At 36.4% G+C, this 21440-nt stretch overlaps 1 protein-coding gene across 3 annotated transcripts in view; it reads right to left on the minus strand.

Annotated features, from left to right (window-relative positions):
* The window catches only part of Plcb1 (phospholipase C beta 1), a 661556-nt gene that overhangs the window by 446455 nt on the left and 193661 nt on the right, over positions 1 to 21440 (minus strand). For all 3 annotated transcript variants that reach the window (XM_070006762.1, XM_070006761.1, XM_070006760.1), the window contains exon 3: positions 1067 to 1135. In XM_070006762.1, the coding sequence (XP_069862863.1) occupies positions 1067 to 1135 (69 nt within the window). The remainder of the gene's footprint in view (positions 1 to 1066; positions 1136 to 21440) is intronic.

Here is a 21440-nt window from a genome sequence, read left to right on the forward strand (position 1 = left end):
GCTGAAAGTAAAGTACTTGAGTACTACATTTTCCATACAATAAATTAATTTATAATATGTAAATTATGAATTAATTCACAATAAAATAATTCAACTTAGACGGCAATTCAACACATTCTACTACTGCTGCACCCTAACTGATTATCTGTAATACAAATTTAAACATGTATTTCTTCTTGATGCAATACTTTGTTAAAAAATAAACTGTAAGCATTTCTTTGAATATCTCCTTTAGGATGTTTTTGAAAGCAGAACAAATGTCATCCCACACAACTGATTCCACAGTGCGGTGATCTTCACTAATAACATTTACAGACCTAACACTTTAGCATCTGTTTGCTCCCAGATGAATTGCTTTAGTTGTAGAGCATTTGACCTATATCAAATCTCCGTTCATCATATCTAAAGGTTAGTTCATGATGTATGCATGCTTAAGAGGATCAAGGATGAATTTCCAAGAAATTCCAAGCTCATCTTAACTATTTAGAATTAAGCAGTACAAGTTAGATACCTCATATCTAAAATGATTGGGCCAAGAAGAGTTTTATATTTCAGATTTTTTCAGATTTTGAAATAATTGCATAAACGTATAAGATATTTCCAAGTCTAGAAAAAACATTCATGTTTCATATTCATCTTATGAATATGGCTTGAAAATAATTTTGTACCACATCTTTAGCACACCTGCATTTTGGCAGTGATTTTCACAAGAGGTCATGTGTGGAACTCTTCATTTGTGGTATTAAATCTAGTCTAAAATGCTTCAGAATTTGGAGTATTTGTGATTCCATAATTTCCAGTTAGGCATGCTTAATTTATAACTTGTACTTTTCTTCAAATAAAAACAAAATCACAGGGCAATGGGCAAGCATTTAGGTCTCACTGTCCATATGCTCTCTCATTATTTCCATCCTTTAATAAAAGTGGAAGTATTTCGAGCAGACTGGCTGTTGTGTTTTACAACATCTACAACAGAGAAACTTTTAATTGGGGCAATCAGTTGATATCATGACACAGATAAATAATCAAGGCAGCAGCTGGTATGGGCCCGACGCTCAGTTCCTACCTTGGGAGCTTTGGCATGTTTCCCACACCTGGCATCTTTGACGAGACTAAGATCTAACAGCTCCGTCTCCTGGAAGGCAAAAATGAGAATCTGTTAACCAACTACACAGATTCCTCTTCTTTATTTTTACACTATTGACATCCTTAAAAAAAGAACACTGTCTTGAGTCTTGCCTGAGAGTTTCTCTGTAGTTGAGATATTTTTTCTTCTTGCTGTCACTTCTCAGTAGAATTGTGGTAAAACAAAAAAAGATCACTAATAACTGTTCCATTTATTAACACATTCTGAAAGAATGAAATTCATGATTTAAGTCTCTGGGCTATTCTCCATACCATTGCTAAGTCATGAGGAATTAGTCTTTCTTGTTCACCCATTGAAAATCATCCTGCCATCACTGAGTGTGGGTGAGAATATGAAGGCTTGTCAGAGGATAGATAATTAGGTAAATGGGTCAAGGTGATGTTTCCATCTGCTCATTTACCCTCCTATCTCATCTGGCCAGAGTAAAGATGGATCTGTCTCCCCTAGCCCAGCCTTTTACACACAGACTTCATACCATGATCATGAAAACATTTATTAATTATCATCATTGAACATCCACAATATGCACATTTCTCTGGGGCCCAAGACATATACAATACATTTGCTTCTCTGGATTGCCAACAAATGTACATGAGGGTGATGGTACCTATATGTATGTCAATGGGAGAGTATATCAATGACAAATGTTGTTCACTGCTAAAGGTAGACAATGGACAGAGGATAGCTAAAGGAGAGGCTTATGGAGAAGTTATTAAGCATGGTGAACAGATGTGTGAAGGAAAAGAGCTCACCCAAATTTGAGGATACAACATGAAAAAAATAACTCAGAAAAGAAAACACTAAGAGGTTTGGGGCCAAACCTTGAGAAATCCATATCTTTTAAGCACTTAGAGGGGGACAACTAATAGAAAAAAGTGATAAGAAGAAGAATCAAGAGGTACGCGAGTAAACCATAATAACCTTGAACCATGGTAGTAGTGGGGGAGATAATTCATACTGGGGGCATTCCAAATTCTCTTTGGATGAAGAAAAGTCATGGAAGACAACATCAGAAGGTTAGAAACTCAGAAAGTGGACCCAAGGACATGAAGCCATGAAAGTTGAGCCATGTGGGTCACCAAATTACACCGTGAACTGTCACTAGCCAGAAAGGCTATGGAGTAGTGAGCAGAAATATCTTGTGATAAATCCAATTATCAACCTATAGTTCCTGGGAGTATGCCAGTTGGATGCAGCAATCTAATCACCTTCTCCTAGAGGAGGCAATACATTGTCATTCAGCTATTAACAGAAACTCTGGACACAGGTGTGTATGATTGATCATAGACTCTAAGATTGCAAGTGTTGGATGATTATATTCCCAGGCAGGTTTTGCAAACAGCCACTCATAGTTTCCAAATATCTGGAGAAACGTCTGATAATTTCTCCAATGTTGCAGCACAATAAGGAGGAAACAGAAAGTGGGATCTCCCTGAACTACAAACCTGCTCAGCAGACCCAATAAAACACCTGGCTCCACCTCATTTCCCTAATGGAACATTGCACATTTCCTTTTTCCCATTTTAGAAGACCTCTTAGTCCATTTTATGTTGTGGATAGCCCTGTACAAATTAGTTCAAATTCTTTGGTGTGATATATGGCAACCTGCCAAAGAGATTTCAGGACAGAGTTGTGATGCAATTATTATCCTGCCGTCCGAAACAACATTGTTAGGAAACAATACTTTCAGTCTAAGATTTGATGCTATTCTTAAGTAAACGCATCAATTAGCTTGGAGTGAGAAGGGAAATAAAAAGTAAGACATAAGGAACTTGACTAGCACAAAACTTCTTTTTTTTTATCTCCACAGAAATAACAAGCAAACCATTGTGTAGAAGAGAGGAAATAGGAAGAAGGAAAGCAAGCTTGAAGAAGATTAATCTAGAATATGGGAATTGAGAGGAGATGTAAGAGTCAGGAGACAAAATCAAGGTATATAATAGGAAGAGAGAAGCAATATGGAGGAAGAATAGTAAGGCAAGGAAAGAGAGGATTTAAAATGCTGGAATTTCTATCTACTCATTAAGAATCAGAATTTGGCACAAACTAATGGTGCATTTTGGAGATGCTGAAAAAGTCAATAATGAAATTGCTTGAGTGTTGTTTATTAAATGTCAGCTCTGTGTCAGGTAAAGGCCAGTTGGGTTGAACCATAAAATGAAAGAGTCAGTTCTCCATTTGGAGGAGCTCACAAATGATCCAATTATTGTCTACCAGAGAAATTACTTTAAATGCCTGTTGACATAGGCATCAGGAGGCCATGGCATATATTTTCTGCCAGCTCACAATAGTGAAAGGGATGTGCCAGCCTTACAACATTGTGTGTGTGTGTATGTGTGTGTGTGTATGTGTGTGTGTATGTGTGTGTGTGCGTTTAGAAGGAAAGGTGGTTATAGAGACAAGAAAGAACAAGTATAAATGTGCAATGGCAGGAATTGTGTAAGAAAAACTGTTGGAACTCAAAAAATTAAATCCCCCAACAACAAATCCTCAAAGAAACAACTGCCCATTAAATAAGTGGGCTAAAGACTTAAAGAGAAACTTTTCTGAAGAAGAAAGAAGGATGGCCAATAAACACATGAAGAAATGCTCAACATCCCTAGCCATAAAAGAAATGCAAATCAAAACAACATTGAGATACCACCTCACTCCAGTTAGAATGGCAAAAATCAAGAACTCTAACAACAACAGATGCTGGAGGGGATGTGGACAGACAGGAACCTTACTTCATTGTTGGTGGGAATGTAAACTTGTTCAACCACTTTGGAAAGCAGTATGGAGGTTCCTCAAAAGACTTCACATAGAGCTCCCCTATGACCCAGCAATCCCACTTTTGGGCATTTACCCAAATGTTTACAAACAAGACCACACTAAAGCTACCAGCACAACTATGTTTATTGCAGCATTATTTACCATAGCTAAGATATGGAACCAACCCAGATGCCCCTCAGTAGATGAATGGATCAAGAAAATGTGGTATATATACACAATGGAATTCTATGCCTCCATCAGAAAGAATGACATTGCCCCATTTGTTAGGAAATGGAAAAACTTGGAAAAAATTATATTAAGTGAAGTAAGCCAGGCCCAAAGAAACATAAGTCCCATGGTTTCCCTTATTTGCAATATCTAGTATATGTATGAGTCAAGCGGAAAAGGTCAGATAATGTGATGTTAGGAAAATGAACCTTTAGATATGTATTTTAATCTTTTTTTTCTTTCATGCAAGTGTTTCTAATGCATTTATAAGATTATTTCTTTGTTGCTTTGTATGTCCCTCCCCCACAGTATAATCCCTGCTTTCACTATATTTGATGTCAGTATAACTTGTGGAGGAGATAGGGAAAAACAAGTCGTTTAAGGATACAGGTGGACCTGTTGCAACAATGAGAAGTACAAGTTGTCATGTCGAAAACAAGCTTTACAATGTAGGTGCGGGGGGTGGGGGGTGGGAGAGAGGGGAGGATTGTGGGGGGAGGGGGGAGGATGGGAAGGGATGTGAAGGGTAAACAAAGGAGGAGGCTGCAATGCTTGGTAAGAAATGTTTGCATTATCCTGCCCGTGTAATTATAACCCCTCTGTACAATATGTTCACAAATAAAATAAAATAAAATAAAAAACAAAAGAAAAAGTGACAAGAGAAAAAAAAAGAAAAACTGCAAGAGTTATGTTGACTGTGATACACAACAATCAACTTCAGATTTAGCAGACCTTACCTAACTTTTCTCTTTTAGTTATTCATAAAACACTAACATACATGTTTGATATACTTCTCTATATGTTGCATGATGTTTTACATATGCATCGAATACAAATTTTGCCTGCACACAATACATTTTACCTAGTCTGACACGAACATTTTCTATCCCAGGATATTTTCACAGTTGAACAAACAAACAATAGACTGAAACATTACTTGTTTGATTATACACACAAAACCTGAAATGAGTTCACAGAGAACCTACATCTTAGCAGGCATCATTACAGATAATGAGCACTGTTTTCTTCTTTCAACTCTGGAGGAAACACTTATTTCCAAAGCCATGGAGGGATAGTTAATGCCATCTTCCCCAGGGGATTCATTCTGATACCACAGGATACCACTAAAAACTGATACTACTAAAAACTTCTGTCATGGTGTGTAAAATTGTGTGTGTAGGAAATCCAGCATAGAGCACCGTGGATGTGGTTAATGTGGCATGGGAAAAACCCACTTGGAAAAGCTGTTCATGTACTCATTCAGCTAAAACATGATGATTAAAATAGCATCTCCCATTTCTATTAACATGCAAGAACCAGCTCTCTGGGGTTTTACTACATCTTTTCCTCTCCTCCACTAAGAAGAAAAAGGACCACAAAAATTGTTAGTTGTGTCAGTAAAACTCTTTGTAGGTTAATTTTCTTGTGTTAGTAGCAGTTTTATCAACTTATTCTCATTAGTATAAGGCACTGAATGGTCCCTTACTCAGTTCTTTTAAGAGTTACTGTTTTCCAGACTTGCAGAACTCATTAACATTGTATCATCTATTAAATGCAAATAATAGTATCTCCGATGCATGTGGCTTTCAAAATGATGCCTCTTCATTAATTGGACATCTTACTTTAGAATATCTTGTTCAAAGAGTCTGGGAGTAGATCTTAAAATTTGCCTCTTTAACTAACTTGTAGATAATTCTGATGCTGATAGTCCAACAGACCAAGCTTTGCAAATGACTCATATACAAACACGCACACAATTGTTGCTATAAAGCTCTTGATGACCATGACTGATAAAACTATACAACAGTTATGTATCTGTTATGGTTCCTAAAAAATCTATCACACTTGTTTTTTTGATGTTTTTATTGTAAAAATAGTGTACAGAGAAGTTACAGTTACATGAGTAAGGTAATGAGTACATTTCCTATCGAGCATTGTTACCTCCTCCTTTGTTTTTCCCCTGCCATCCCTTCCCTCCCCACCTTCCCAGATCCCCTCCCCAAAGTTGGAAAGTTCATTTGCTACATGGTGTCTTGTACATCTCATTGTTACAATGGGTCAACCTTATTTCAGCATTTTGTTATTTCCTTTCCCCTCCCCAAATTAGAAAAATGTACATACAAGACACAGGACACCGACACTAAATACAGTAAAAACAGGGATTATACCATGGAGATGAACATACAAGAGAAACAAAAAAAATCACATAGTATAATTTAGATACATTAAAAACAATAGCAAGAAAGAAAAAAACAAGTTGTGTCCCTATATGGGGCTTCATTTCACTTAACATCATCTTATAAATTACTCGAGCTGACCCGAAATTTTGGCAAAGTAGCAGGGTATAAAATTAACCCTCAAAAATCAACAGCTTTTCTGTATGCCAACAATGGGGAAAACATGGCTGAAATCAGGAAAGCAACTCCTTTTGTAATAGCCCCACACAAAAAAAATGCCTAGGAGTTAACTTAACTAAAGAAGTGAAGGATCTCTACAGTGAAAACTTTAAAAGCCTAAAAAAGGAAATTAAGGCAGAATTTAGGAAGTGGAAAAGCCTCCCATGCTCCTGGATCGGGAGGATTAACATCATGAAAATGTCAATACTGTCAAAGGCTATCTACAAATTCAATGCAATACCTATTAATATTCTAAACTCATTCTTCAATGAAATAGAAGAAGCAATCTAAAAATTTGTATGGAACAATAAAAGACCCGGAATAGCAAAAACAATCCTTAGCATAAAGAACAGGGGTGGAGGAATATCAATACCAAATTTTAAAGTCTACCACACTTCTTTCTATAGTAAACTATCAAAAGAATATCATATCCAATGAATGTAAAAATGTGTCTAGGCTTAATTTAGATTTATCTTTGAAAAAAAGACATCAATCTCTATTTCTAAACATTCCATAGTATTAAATTTTACTTTAACTAAGTAAATGTCTTTAAGTGTTGAGAAATTCAAGCAACCATTGAAATAATTTTATGTTGACTGAAAATGTTCTACTACTCAGTCTTTGCATTATATTTCATTGTATTAGAAAGGTCTTTAGAAACATGGGAATGGGAGTTATGATCATCCACCAGTGGGAGGAAGACTAAAGATTCCAAGGGCAAGTGACCTACCTGGAAAAAGAAAGCATACTGTACTCAGAAGTGGAAACAAGAGGCTTATTATTGTACTGTTTGAGGTTCTTCTTTTTCTTTCCTTTTGTCCTTTGGTTTATTCCCTTCTTTTTTGTATTTCTGTACTCTTTGTCTTGTATATAACTTTATCTGATTTGGGGAGGGGAAGGAGAAGCACAGAAACGATGGAACAGGTGAAATAAAGGGTGAACCAATTCAGCAGTGATACTCAGTAGACACTATGGTGGAAATGAGCTGTACAGTCTGTTGGGGGAAGATGTTGAAAGGGGAATAACTGGGAAAGAAAAAGGACAAAGTTGACAATGTTCAAATGGAAATGTAATTGCTCCATGGTTATGTAACTCTAACCCCTTTGTACATCACCTCTACAATAAAATTTTTAAAAAGCAATACTGTAACTGTACCCTTATTTGAGATCCTAAATGGCATTTTTAAAGATTGAAGACATACGCCTATGACTTCCAATGCATGTAGGAAAACATCATACCTTTTCTCTTTATAAGTATGGATACAAAGAGAATTAACAATAGTCACACTTCAAACTTTAGAGATTGCATTTTCTTTTTCTTTTTAATGCACAGTAAGAAAAGACCTGCAAACTAAGGGAAGATGGGATAGCTTCTTATGTTTACTATTCAGGAGGAAGATTTCAATTCATCATCCACTAACCTACTGTGAGGTAGATGAGCCATGAAATCCACAGCAAACTCTGTAAAGAACATAATTTAAAATGTAACTCCTTGCAGAATACCAATTTCTGTGCATTGTTACCAAATTCCATTAGTCACCCAATATAATAATGTGCTTCAAGTTCACATGGTATATAATCAGGGCAGCAATTATAGTCATAAACATTTCACAGAGAAGATATTAATGGTTGGGTGATGTGGCGTGATAATATATACCACCACATGTGGTATGTTCAGTAAGTTGTTTAACCTTGATTTACCAAAAGTAGAATACATTAATATATATTCTTAACTGCCAGATCGCTTTAAAATGCACAAATAAAAAATGGTGTTAGAGTTCTGTAATGAAGGGGTTTTAATTTAAAGAGAAGCACACGGACTTAGACTGAACTCTTTGTTCCTTAACGTTATTCTTTTTTCTGCAGGAGCACACAATCTGTGCATTAGAGCTCTCAAAAATTCCCTACACTGTCTCTCCCACCTGGCTTACATCTCCTTTGTTCCCTAAGTCATGATGTTTTCCTTTTTCCTTTTTCCCCCACAAGCTGCAATGGAGACTAAGTGTGCTAAGAAACACCAGTGGAAATGAGTCCTCAGTAAAATCCATTGAAAAGAACAAAGTCAACACACCTGGAGTACGTCTCTGAAACATGCAGAGGTTTATGTAACAAAAATTGCATTAAGTCTAGCAAGCAGAGAATGCGATTTCTTTCTTGGAGTTATCCTCTGTTATCAATGCAATATTAAGCAGATTACTGCAGATGCTTGTGTATTGCCTGGCATCCTCATCTGTCAAACACAGATGCAGATGCCAGCACATCTCCCTTATAAGAAATTGCTAAATTGACTGAGATATTAAATGGAGGTCTCCATTTAGTAAGTAATGTGTCCATGAATTCCCACAACATTCCCCATTCCAAAGAAAAGGGAAAAGATCCTCATAAAAACATTGAACAGAAATGAAGAGACAAAGGGTGAACAAATGCAGCAGTAATTCACACTAGACATTATGTTGAAAATGAAATATATAACTTGTGAATGGGGCTAAGAGGGAAAAAAAGCTGGGAGAGAGAATGAGGGAAGGGGTGACATTGTACAAAAAGAAACGTATTCTTTATACCTCATGTAACTGTAACCCCTCTGTGTCATAACCTTCATAATAACAATAAAAATATTTTAAATTAAAAATTGGTTTGTAAAACATCTAGAAGTAAAGATGGCATAGAAATAACGTGGATTTAAAAACCTAGTAAGTATAGTACAAATATTTCCAGATAATGTTAAACTTAAATAAGAGCTTGTAGAGATGATTGATTTCCTGATTTTTATGAGTGCAATATAAGATGAGCATTTGAAATAAAAAGAAAAGAAGGCACAAGATAGTTCGTATGTTAGAAGTAATATTCTGTCTGTTGACATGGGATTTCTGAACTGGGTAGTGAACCTCACAGTAAAAAGATGTTGTCATTCATCTTGTTTTTACAGTGCTTAGCAAAGTGCCTGGGATACAGGCTGTGTTATATCCTACATTATGAAAATGGCAATAACATGCTGGTGGGGATGTGGACAAAAGGGAACACTACTACATTGTTGGTGAGAATGTAAACTTCAACCACTCTGAAAAGCAGTATGGAGATTACTCAAAAAAAAACTAAACATAGAGCTCCCTTATGATCCAGCAATCCCATTTCGTTTTTTTTTAAATTTTATTTGAGAACATACTGTACAGAGGGGTTACAATTACATGGGCAGGATAATGCATATATTTCTTACCAAGCATTGCAGCCTCCTCTTTTGTTTACCCTTCACCTCCCTTCCCAGCCTCCCCCCTCCCCCCCACCCAATCATACCCCCCTCCCCCCCCACACCGACATTGTAAAGCTGGTTTTGACATGACATTTTGTACTTCTCATTGTTGCAACAGGTCCACCTGTATCCTTAAACGACTTGTTTGTCCCCATCTCCTCCACATGTTATACTGACATCAAATATAGTGAAAGCGGGGGTTACACTGTGGGGGAGGGACATACAAAGCAACAAAGAAATAATCTTATAAATGCGTTAGAAACACATGCATGAAAGAAACGAAAACATTAAAATACATATTTAAGGGTTCGTTTTCCTAACATCACATTATCTGACCTTTTCCGCTTGACTCATACCTATACTAGATATTGCAAATAAGGGAAACCATGGGACCTATGTTTCTTTGGGCCTGGCTTACTTCACTTAATATAATTTTTTCCAAGCCTTTCCATTTCCTAACAAATGGGGAAATGTCATTCTTTCTGATGGAGGCATAGAATTCCATTGTGTATATATACCACATTTTCTTGATCCATTCATCTACTGAGGGGCATCTGGGTTGGTTCCATATCTTAGCTATGGTAAATAATGCTGCAATAAACATAGTTGTGCTGGTAGCTTTAGTGTGGTCTTGTTTGTAAACATTTGGGTAAATGCCCAAAAGTGGGATCCAGCAATCCCATTTCTGAGCATTTACCCAAATGATCACAAACAAGGCCACACTAAAGATACCAGCACAACCATGTTCATTGCAGCATTATTTGCCATAGCTAAGATATTCATTCAGTCCAGATGCCCCTCAGAAGATGAATGGAAATATGGTACACACAGTAGATGAATGGAAATGTGGTACACACAAACACACACACACATGCGCATGCACACGCACACGCACATGCACATGCACACGCGCACACACACACACACACACACACACACACACACACACACACACACACACAATACACAATGGAATTCTATGCTTCCATCAGAAAGAATGACATTGACTCATTTGTAAGGAAATGGGAAGATTTGGGGAAAAAGTCATACTAAGTGAAGTAAGCCAGACCCAAAGAAACATAGGTTGCATGATTTCCTTCATATGTAATAATTAGTATCTGCCTTGGATAGTCCTAGCAGAAGATCACAATATACTAATAACTATATACATATGACCATATAAAATTATTCTAATTGAAATAAACTCCAAGATATGGAAACATGAGGATTTTTTGTTTTGTTTTGTTTTTGTTTTTAGTGTACTGTTTGCAGTTTGCTTTTTGTTTTCTTCCTGTTGTCACTGTTTTTTATTTTGGTACTCTTTGTCTTCTATATAAGTGTATCTGATTTGGAGAAGGGAAAAGGAATCACAGAAATGGTGGGGAAAAGGGTGAACCAATGCAATAGTGGTATTCACCAGACATTATGTTGGAAATGAATTTTATAACTTAGGGTGGGGGAGAGTGAAGTCAGGGGGGGAGGAAAGTGGAGAAAATGAGGGAGGGGTAACATTGTTTGAAAATAAATGTCTTCACTACCTTACTTATGTAACTGTAATTCTTCTGTACATCACCTTTACAATAAAATAAAATTTAAAAAAAGAAAATGGCACCCAGCTGAAAATAGCAAGTGCTTCCAAATTTAGCTTGAACAGGGACACAGTATATAAAATATCCATCAGACTTACCTTTAATCAGAAAGCCAACCACTTAAATAATTGTTACAAACAGCCTAGGAACATAAACTTTGGCTACCTACTGTATTCTCACATTCTCTTAAACAAAAACAATAAGCAGGTAAAAATTGGGGAATACATTGCTTATAGGTATCCTATGTGTAAGTTATTAATGTCAGTACTACATTAGCCCCACAATAAATTGCTTAACGTTCTGTTACTTGGCCTTACCTCTAGTAGCTGGCCTTCTTTACTTTTCTTTTTGTTAGGTCCTGGGGCTTTGAACTCAGTGCTTGGGTGTTATCCCTGAGCCTGGCCTTCATTGTAATAACTAGCTTTACCCTAGAAAATAAAACTAGAAATAGTATTTTCTTTCAACTACAGCTGGGGTGCTTCTATTTTACTTTAGGAAGTTACCTGTACCTAGATCCCTGCCATTGGAGGTTTCATATCAAAGAACTCATGACCATCATACATCTTTCTTAGGATACACCATAATGTTGTGTGCATTTACTGACATTGGAAAGACTTTGGGGAAATATAGATATTGATTTATGGTAAACATATCATCTATATGATTTTTTAATATGTTCCAACTCATATTCAAGGTAATTGTTTATATTCTTTGAATTAATTGTTGATGGTGAGTGGAACTGATGATAGTTCCTTCTGCAGAATATCCAAACTAAATATATGCTGTTTAATTATATTTCATTAGAGTAACTTGTATTATGGTATCAAAGAATCTTTGCCAATGAACTTCACTCGCACATGTACACACACACACACACACACACACACACACACACACACACAGACTTTAAAGACTGTGAGCAAAGACTGTTCCTAAATGTAAAACCTCTCCATTTAGCTGTATTCATCACAGTAGTCTACTACAAGGTTATGCTTATGATAGTCACTTTGTATATATTAGATGAATTCCATGAAGTATAATGTTACTTATATTTTCTTTATCAAGAAATCAATATCTTGTTTCTCAGACTCCAGCTTTCTTGTTTCATTCTTCCTCTAGATAAGTATATTTTAAAGAAGAGTTAAGCAGAGCATAAAAATTACTGGGAGTAGTGTTGAATTATAATTTTTGAGTCATTAAATAGGCAAATGGTTTTTTCAATGAGTGTGTATGTTAAATTTATTTACTTATTATTTATTTATCATAAGCACTGTTAAGGCTCTGAGACAAGGCAGAGGAAACCTCTATTATATATAGTAGTGTTTAAATTGTTTTAATTTTTTGTCAGCCTTGAGATTTCAACTCAGAGCCCGGGCACTGTCCCTGAGCTCTTTTTTCAGTCAAGGCTAGTACCCTCACTTTGAGCCACATTACCACGTTTGGCTTTCTGGTGGTTAATGAGAGATACGAGTCTCATGGACTTTCTTGCACTGGCTGGCTTTGAACCATGATTCTCAGATCTCAGACTTCTGAGTAGCTACGATTATAGGTGTGAGCCACCAGTGCCTGGCTTGTATCTAGTACTTTTAAAAATGCCTACAAATCCCTCAAAAATTTTTCTATGAGATTGTGGCATAAGCATTGGGGGCATTTTAGAAATACAAGGAAGCAGAGATGAAGCTGGCTAGGAGGCAGGAAATAAAGCAGAAGACAGGTACACCAGGGGTGCTGAGAAAGTGCACTTAGAAGGATGAAGTTATCAATGTTAAAAGCTGTTGGGGAATGAATCCATTTTTTAAAAACTTGAAACATTATTGTTATGAGATTAAAGGTATCTAATCACAAAAGGAGGGAAATTTAAGCAATTTAATCAGTAAAAACAGCAACATCAGGCATAACTGTTAACAATAGAAACCAACAATATGCTAAGACTTTTAAGAGATAATTTGATTTATCACCTCATTAGTCCTTACAACAACATGATAAAATCATCATCCTATTCCTTCATGTTCCAGATAGAAGAATAGAGAAGTTAAATAACTACTGTTGAACAATTAGGAAAGATCATCATAAATCCCAACATATTTTGTCTACTTTTAATAGGTGGAATTCAAAGATGGCATCATGATTCCAGATGCATGGTATCTATACCTTTGCATGATTCTCTCTCTGTTTGAGCACAGGGAGGATCTGTAACTAGCTTCTAATCAATACAATATAACAAAGGAGATGAGTTATGACTCTCAGGACTATGATAGGGCATTCAAAGGTATACAGATTTTATTGGTATCACTAAGGTTTTCTATCATCTGATGTAACCAAGAACATACTGTGCTAGGTGAATCTTTCAGAAGAAGATCTGGAAGTGAGAGACATGTTGCAGAGAGTGTCTGACTTAATGACTATGTTGTGTATTGCCTAAGAAAAGGAAGGCCTGAAGGGATAAGAGATCATTACTTCAAGCACAAAGAAGTCAATTCCGAAGGAGAACTAGAATTCCAGGTTAGATCACTATTAGAAGGCCCTTTCATTGCAGGGTCATGAGGCCCTGAGCAGGTGAGATGTTAGCCAATTGAAAGATAATAAACGTTTGCTGTTTTAAGCCACTAAATTTGTGGTAACTTAATATGTCTCAAAAACTTGCACTGTTTTTATGTTCTAGGGTATTGGAAAAAAAAGGAACATAATGACTTTTATACCTCAGAATCCTATCTCTATACAGATGACTATACTGCCATCACCATTACTGAATATGCCCAACCAAAATAAATTACTATGATAAAATCACAGCATTTTAAATCTGGAAGGAGACTATAATTATTAAATAAGTATTTATTAATAGTGTCTAATTTTAAAAGAATGCATGATTAGTTTTCTGGCAATGTGTCCACAGGAGGCGATGTGAAATAAATCAGCAGATATCTAGTTCATTTGTTCTTTGTTTGAATAAGATAGTTTAACTCTCAGTTGTGAAATCAGCATGCAAGAAACAACTTAAAAGATGCTTTGGCTGAGCCCTACGAATTCATTAAAAGTTCCCTAACTTGGTTTTCCTACCCTTTGATCTCAGCTAGTCTCTGTTGAAGTCACTTCACAAACACTTTGGGCTGTAGGAAAGAGGATTCACTGGTAATATCTCCCATGGAAGGCAAACTAAACCTCAAACAGACAATGCTTTCTTCTTATTATCCTTAAACGCACAACTCAGGGGATTGCCTACCAGGCATTTGGTTCATCCTAGACTCCAATGGTAAAGTGATAACTTCCTCAGTACTCCTCCAAAGACAAAGGCGAGTCAGTGGTCCACCAGGCCATACTTTGATCAGGGCTGCATTAATTATGCATACCTTTCTTAGGCCCTACCTCCAGTTCTCCCTATTTAACCAAAAGCCAATGTCTATAACTCTTAAGACAACTGAAGATGTAATGAAGTGCTGTCTTCTTATGACTGCTATGTAATAAATCCCCTTTATTTGCCCTTCACCAGGTCTCTTTATTTGGTAGAATGGAGTATCGCGGCCTAGTTTGGATTCCAAAACTGTGAACTTGGGGGTGTAAAAACCCAGTTTCAGTCACATATCTCTCTTTCTTCAGCATCCTCAGACTTTTTTATGCAATCATATAGGAACAAAACACTTTGTTAATGCAAGGTTCAATACAACTAAACATGAAGCTATAGCCCAGGTATCAAAGTTTTCTTAAAACATAAAATTAATGAAGTATAATTATAACAATAATTATGGTTCACCTGGATATCTGTGACTCTGAGGAGGAAAAACAAAACAAGCCATACTTGCTATATAGATTCTAAACACATTATAGTAGAAAGTATCTTTTATGTATATTTTAAAAGGATGAGTGAAAGCCAAATGAAATTAAAAATGGTCATAAGTTATATGACTTCCACCTTATTTGTTGATATAAAAAAACCTGAGGGAAAATACCTTCATCACCATGGAATATCTCCTTCTATTCCATAGGTATATAGAATCATCAATATATTAGATTTTAAGAAGAATATGTTTTAGGTGACAAGTTCTTATTTATCATCAGGAATCATAGGAAGGGCACATTTGGGGGTCTGAAGAGTTACATCCTTAACCATATTTGTTAAGGACTCAGAGTTGAAAAAAACTTCTCAATTATGATGCTAAATATTACATTCTCACACTTTTTATGACTGCCTATTTGAAGTGAAAGTTTTCATTTCAGGCTAATCATATGAACTACAAATAGCATCTATTCTTTTGCAAATAGTTTCATAAGTGCTGGAAAGTATCTTCATGAGCATTTTGGGTGAGCACAGAATCTAATTTCTTTTTTTTTTCAAAAATTTTTATTGTGATTAAGTGGTTACTAATTTCCCAAATTTCACAGTATTGTGGGATAGTGATGCTCAGTTAAAGTCACAAACACATTCTAACTTTCCTGGAGCAAATTGTCTATCACAGTCTATAACATTTATGAGTTCTATGAGCTTTGAGATACAGTTATTTCTTCCACATTGGGTAGTATGTACATTTGTTTTGCATAGCATCAGCTGTTCCTTCTTTCCCAGAATCTTATTTCTGTAAGAGGTCTTTCGACAAAAATAGGGACATGATATAGATTCAGTGGGAGAAACAACAGTTTCTATCAGAAAAGTCCAGATGATTAGAGCATAGCCAGATTGATCCTTTGCAACATCTAGTCTCTAACTTATCGCTAGTCTCTACCTTTTACACTATGGTTGACAACAAAGTCACCATTTTTTTTTATCAGTCCGAGAGAGCTGTTTCTAGTCTCTGAATCTTATCTTACTATATTGAATATATACTATAATTGAATATAATGAATGCTTATTTAATGCTTATTTATGTATACTGAAACCAGAGTTTTAGACCCAGGCCCAAACTCCAGGAATTCCATATGTCAGGTCTGTCTATTTACCCCTAGTCCCTAAATAAAGAGACCTGGTGAAGAAGAGAGAATGGTTTATTACATTGTAACCACAGGAAGACAACGCTTCAGTTCATCATCAGCCATCTTCAGCGGTAAAGATGTTTGCCTTAGGTTAAAAAGGGGGAACATGGGGTGGGGTGGGAGGGTGGGGAGTTACTAGAAAGGTATGTGAAGTCCCATACCACAGATGCAGCTAAGAGAGGGTCAGAGTTAGTCTAGGGCCTTGTTATGACAAAAAATAATAATAATTTATGCCAAACATTCATGTGTGGTCAGACCCTTCGGCTGAAAAAGACACCTTGAGGAGAGAATAGCTCCAGACCAAAACATGGACACAGCATGAAAAGTCTGGTTGTCTAATCTTCATCCTGTTCCTGATTAATTTATGGCACCAACCTAGGGGTCAATGTTGCTCCTACAACATGATTTAATTTCATGTTGTCCAGTGATTCTCAAAGTGTGCCCCCCTGGTAAAAGACAGCAACATTACTTGGGAATCTGTTTAAAAAATAAACTAATTCTTTTTCTTGTCTTAGACCTACTGAATCAGAATGTCTGGCGTAGAGCCCAACAATCTTTTTAAAAATAAGACTCAAGGTGATTCAGATTAAATCAGAAGATTGAGAACAATCTCTGGCCTAGACCACGGCTGACCACAGAGAAGTTTAAGCAGGCCTGGAGCTAGAAGGAAATCTAGGTTCCTTGCAACAATGAGAGAACTGTTAATCGAACTGTTAATCAAATTAACTGTTAACCAAGTTGTTCGAGAAAATGCTTTCAACTACGCTATTTATCAGCAAAACCAGTATTACCATAGATTAAAGCAGCAATTACCACATTGGGCTCTGGAAGACAGGTACAATCAAGAAATTATAAGCATACCTGGCTTATTTCCTTCCAAATGTTCTGATTCAACCCACGCAATAGAAGCATGTCTGATAATATGTCCCTTTTCTGAAGCAATGCAGCCAACCTGACTTGCCTTAATAGCTATTTTGTCCAATCTACCCAGATAGTCTTATTTTCCTCCTTCAGCTACTTGTTTCAAAATAAGCACACATTTCTCTGCTCAAAGGTTTCCATGTTATCCTATTAAGCTTCTCCCTTTGTTCCACTAGCCACGGGAATGTGACAAACTTTCCATTTTGTATGACATTCTGAATATGCCAAGAGTTAATCTATTTTCCAAAAAGTGAGACATTATGAATTGATACATATACAATAAGAAGTGCAATTTCTTTTTTTGGTTTCCCTTACAAAGGAGTTTTGCTTCTTAAGATCACTTTTATGTGCCTGGCAAGACAGAGGAATCCAACTGTGTCTCTTCCAACTGGAATTTGTGCCATATGGAGTAGGGATTCTCAGGGGGAGTACGAAGCTTAATGGCTTTTCCTGAGCAGAACAGCCACTGAGTAGTCAGCATAACAGCCCCAAGGCCCTCCACTGGAAGCAAATTCACCCTTTGATCTAACTGTTGCTCAACCTCAAAGTTAATGTAAGTACCGGAAACTAGACTAGCTATTCATATTAAGAACTTTGGATGAGTCCAAAAGCTAACTCAACCCAGGGCCATTTTCCAGTTCTTTGGAAAACTTGCTCAAAGTTGTATAAACATAGAAACTCTATGGATGCTTGCTTGGATCTCTGCTGATTGCCTTTCGTGGCTGGGGTCTATCATCAGAGACTGCTTGCTTTACTTCTACTAATTGGCACCGGTGAACTTTGGCTGCCTTAGGCTTCCTGAAGCCACTTCACCTAATACTGCAGACTGCAGAAAGTACCCAGAAGGCTGTTTTCTGGTGAGAAGGAAATCCTGCAACCTGGCCTAGGGGCAGAGCAAAATGCCAGGTATAATTTATCCTCTGGAATTCTGTACAGGTTATAGGTTAAGGCTGGGACCTCCCTTGAAAGCTCACCTTTATTTCCTCTCTTCTTTCTTCTTTTATACTTGTGTCACTTAGGAGCCCTTCATTAATTAATCTCATGCATGTAATCCCTAGCAGTGGGATCTTTTGGAGTCTATGATTCATTATCATTTGCAAATAACCAATTTAGAACATAATGATAAACTACGGTTAAATAAGGTTAAACTATGTATTGAACTTACACAGTATTATGTTTTAAAAACTCACTTTTATTGATTGTTCTGCTGATTATCTTCTTTGGCTTTAGCTATATTTTTATGTGTCATTGGAAATTTAAAAAAATTGTTCTTTGAAAGTTGTTTTATTTACTATGGTATGTTCACCAAATGAGCATATTCTCAGGCTGAATTCTCAGTTACCATGCATCATATTTCATATTGTACCATCTTAGTCAGATTTTTTTTTTTTTTGGTCGGTTGTGGATGCTGTCTCTCAGCTCTTCAGCTCAGCCACAGCGCCACTTCTGGCTTTTTCTGCTTATGTGGTGCTGAGGAATCGAACCCAGAGCCTCATGCATGCAAGGCAAGCACTCAACCACTGAGCTACCTTCCAGCCCCAAAAGAGGATTTTGTTTTGGTTTTTATTTTGGGTCTGGTCGTGGCCCTGGAGTCTGAGCCTGGGCGCTGCCCCTCAGCTCTTCAGCTCACGGCTAGCACTCTACCACTTGAGCCACATCACCACTTCCAGCTTGTTTTTTGTTTATGGGTGTTGAGGAATCGAACCCAGGGTCTCAAGCATGCAAGGCAAGCGCTTTACCACTGAGCCACCTTCCCAGCCTTAGTCAGATTTTTAAAAATGCTTTGCGTATACTCTGGATACCTAACTCCTACACCAATGTGCAAAAGAAGAGTTTTCTCCATCTTAATCTAAGGAGGAGCATTTCTTATTATGAAAATTACAATCTATAAAAACATGCATGTACCTAATTCCTAAATGTGACAAATTTTGTCATATTCAGAAATAAAAAGAAATATTTTCATATTCACTGTATTTTACTTTTTCTCTTAAAAGTTTTATTTTATTTTCTACTACCTATTCTGGCTTCCAGATAGATCAATTGATTGACCAATCGGTTGATAGATAGAGGTATACCCACAATGGAATATGTACATATAACTCTGTTCCAATGATGAATAAAAATGATTCATTCTGTCACTTTGTCAAAATATTAAAAAGTGAATAAAGATGAGTTATATAAATCCTTTTATATAAAGCCTTTTATATAAATAACATTATATAAAATAACATACTCATTTACACAAACATTATTAATTTAGTATGTCACTTCTTTGTGTGAGTAAATAACTACCACAGTATCAGCATGGGATAATGTCAGATTTGAAAGCCAAGACAAAGGAATACTGAAATGAATGAGGCACTGTGTATTTCAAAATGGGTAAAAGAACAGATTTTAAGTGCAATCCCCACAAAATGATGATATTTATATGAGATGATGGATACATCATTAACATGTTCATTTTCCACAATGGATATGTAGTCCATAGTATCATATTATACAAATATGTATAACTGTTATTTGTCAGCTATAAAAAAGTGACTAATTTTAAGAGAAAATACATAGGAAGGTAAAGGCCTGAGAGTTATGAAGGAATCAATCTCAATATTTATTGAGGATAAAAATGAAGGACAATGTATTTGCCTAGATAAAGAATTCCACCAGGAGTCTTAGAAAGACTCTGAGATGGGCACAGATTTTTAAGACATAAATAATCACAGGACTTACAGTAGTTAAAGAAATAGATTTTAGTAGCTAAAGTGCAAAGGTTGGAACTTTGATAACCTTTAAGTTCATTAAAAATAGATGTGGGGGCTGGGAAGATGGCTCAGTGGTAGAGCGCTTGCCTTGCATGCATGAGGCTCTGGGTTCGATTGCTGCAGCACCACATAAGCAGGGGAAAAAAGCTGGAAGTGGTGCTGTGGCTCAAGTGGTAGAGTGCTAGCCTTGAGCTGAAGAGCTTAGGGACAGCGCCCAGGCTCAGAGTTCAGGTCCACGACCGGACCAAAAAAATTAAATAAATAAATAAAAATTGATGTGTTTTACAGAAAAAAGGTGTAAACATTTAAATTTCCAGATTAAAATGTTTAGGGATTTGGGATGTGGATAGCAAAATAGTCTTTATGAAGGACAAAGAGAAGTTGAAGAAAATGACCTTGTTGGAATTCTTTAACTTCTGAATAGGAAACTATGGAGAACTATGCTTACATGTTTTATATTGACACTCCAAAACAATGAGAGACAAATAATATTGTATAAGAACTCTTTTACAAGACCTCATGTTTGCTCTAATTACTGCTAAAGAACAGTAAGTCCAAACAAAACAAACAAGGCCAACGAATAAAGGACATTTGTCTTTTTTCCAACACACCCTTGACTTGACCTTCATGAGAAATTCTTTGAGAAATTTTTACATTTACTACTGTCATTAAAACTATTGAAGAGTGGTAACAAAGTACAGTTGATTTCAATTAAGCTAGTAGTTAAAAATAAATCTTTTAGAAAGTAAAGGATAGAAAATTGCAAAATAATAAGAACAGAGTTACAAAAAGAAAACGTTCATAACAAGTAAAAGAAACCAAAGAAGACATTGGACAAACATATACATTAAGTAAACAGAGAACATATATGAAGCAAGTTCTTAGGACAAAGCAATCAATTAAAGCAACAGTAATTAAGGAGGATTTTTATTCTATTTTATGTTTTAAAATTTTTCTATTATCTATCAAAAGTATTTGTAAAGTAGAATTTAGGAAGAAGAGAAAAAAAGGTGGCAAAGCTGAGCTATGGGGGCCTTCTATGAGTCAGTTGTGAAAACTTATAGCATTGCCGCAGAAAGCAAGCAATACATTCCAGGGTCAACCCACTGGCTGGCCATTTCCATGTCCTATGATGGAAAACATAAGATAGTCTAAGTGTCAGAAGTGCTTAAAAGCTACTTTGCCAAATCCCATGAACCAACTAAAACCAGGGAAAAAAAAAGGTTGGCATACCATTTTGTATGTGTCTTGGTTCTAAGCTGCTTTCTGCACAGTCATTTGGCATCCCTTGGAATCCAGAAAAGACACTACTGATGGATTGAATCTTTAGGACAAGGGACTACATGACCCCTAAAGGATCAACAAAGCATCCTCAGGACAGACCATCCACCAGGCAATGGTGATTTGCTTATCCAAAATAATGAGGGTAATAACAGAAATT

The sequence above is a fragment of the Dipodomys merriami genome, unplaced genomic scaffold (assembly GCF_024711535.1).
Source record: "Dipodomys merriami isolate MVZ:Mamm:240054 unplaced genomic scaffold, mDipMer1.0.p SCAF_7, whole genome shotgun sequence".
Lineage (NCBI taxonomy): Eukaryota > Metazoa > Chordata > Mammalia > Rodentia > Heteromyidae > Dipodomys > Dipodomys merriami.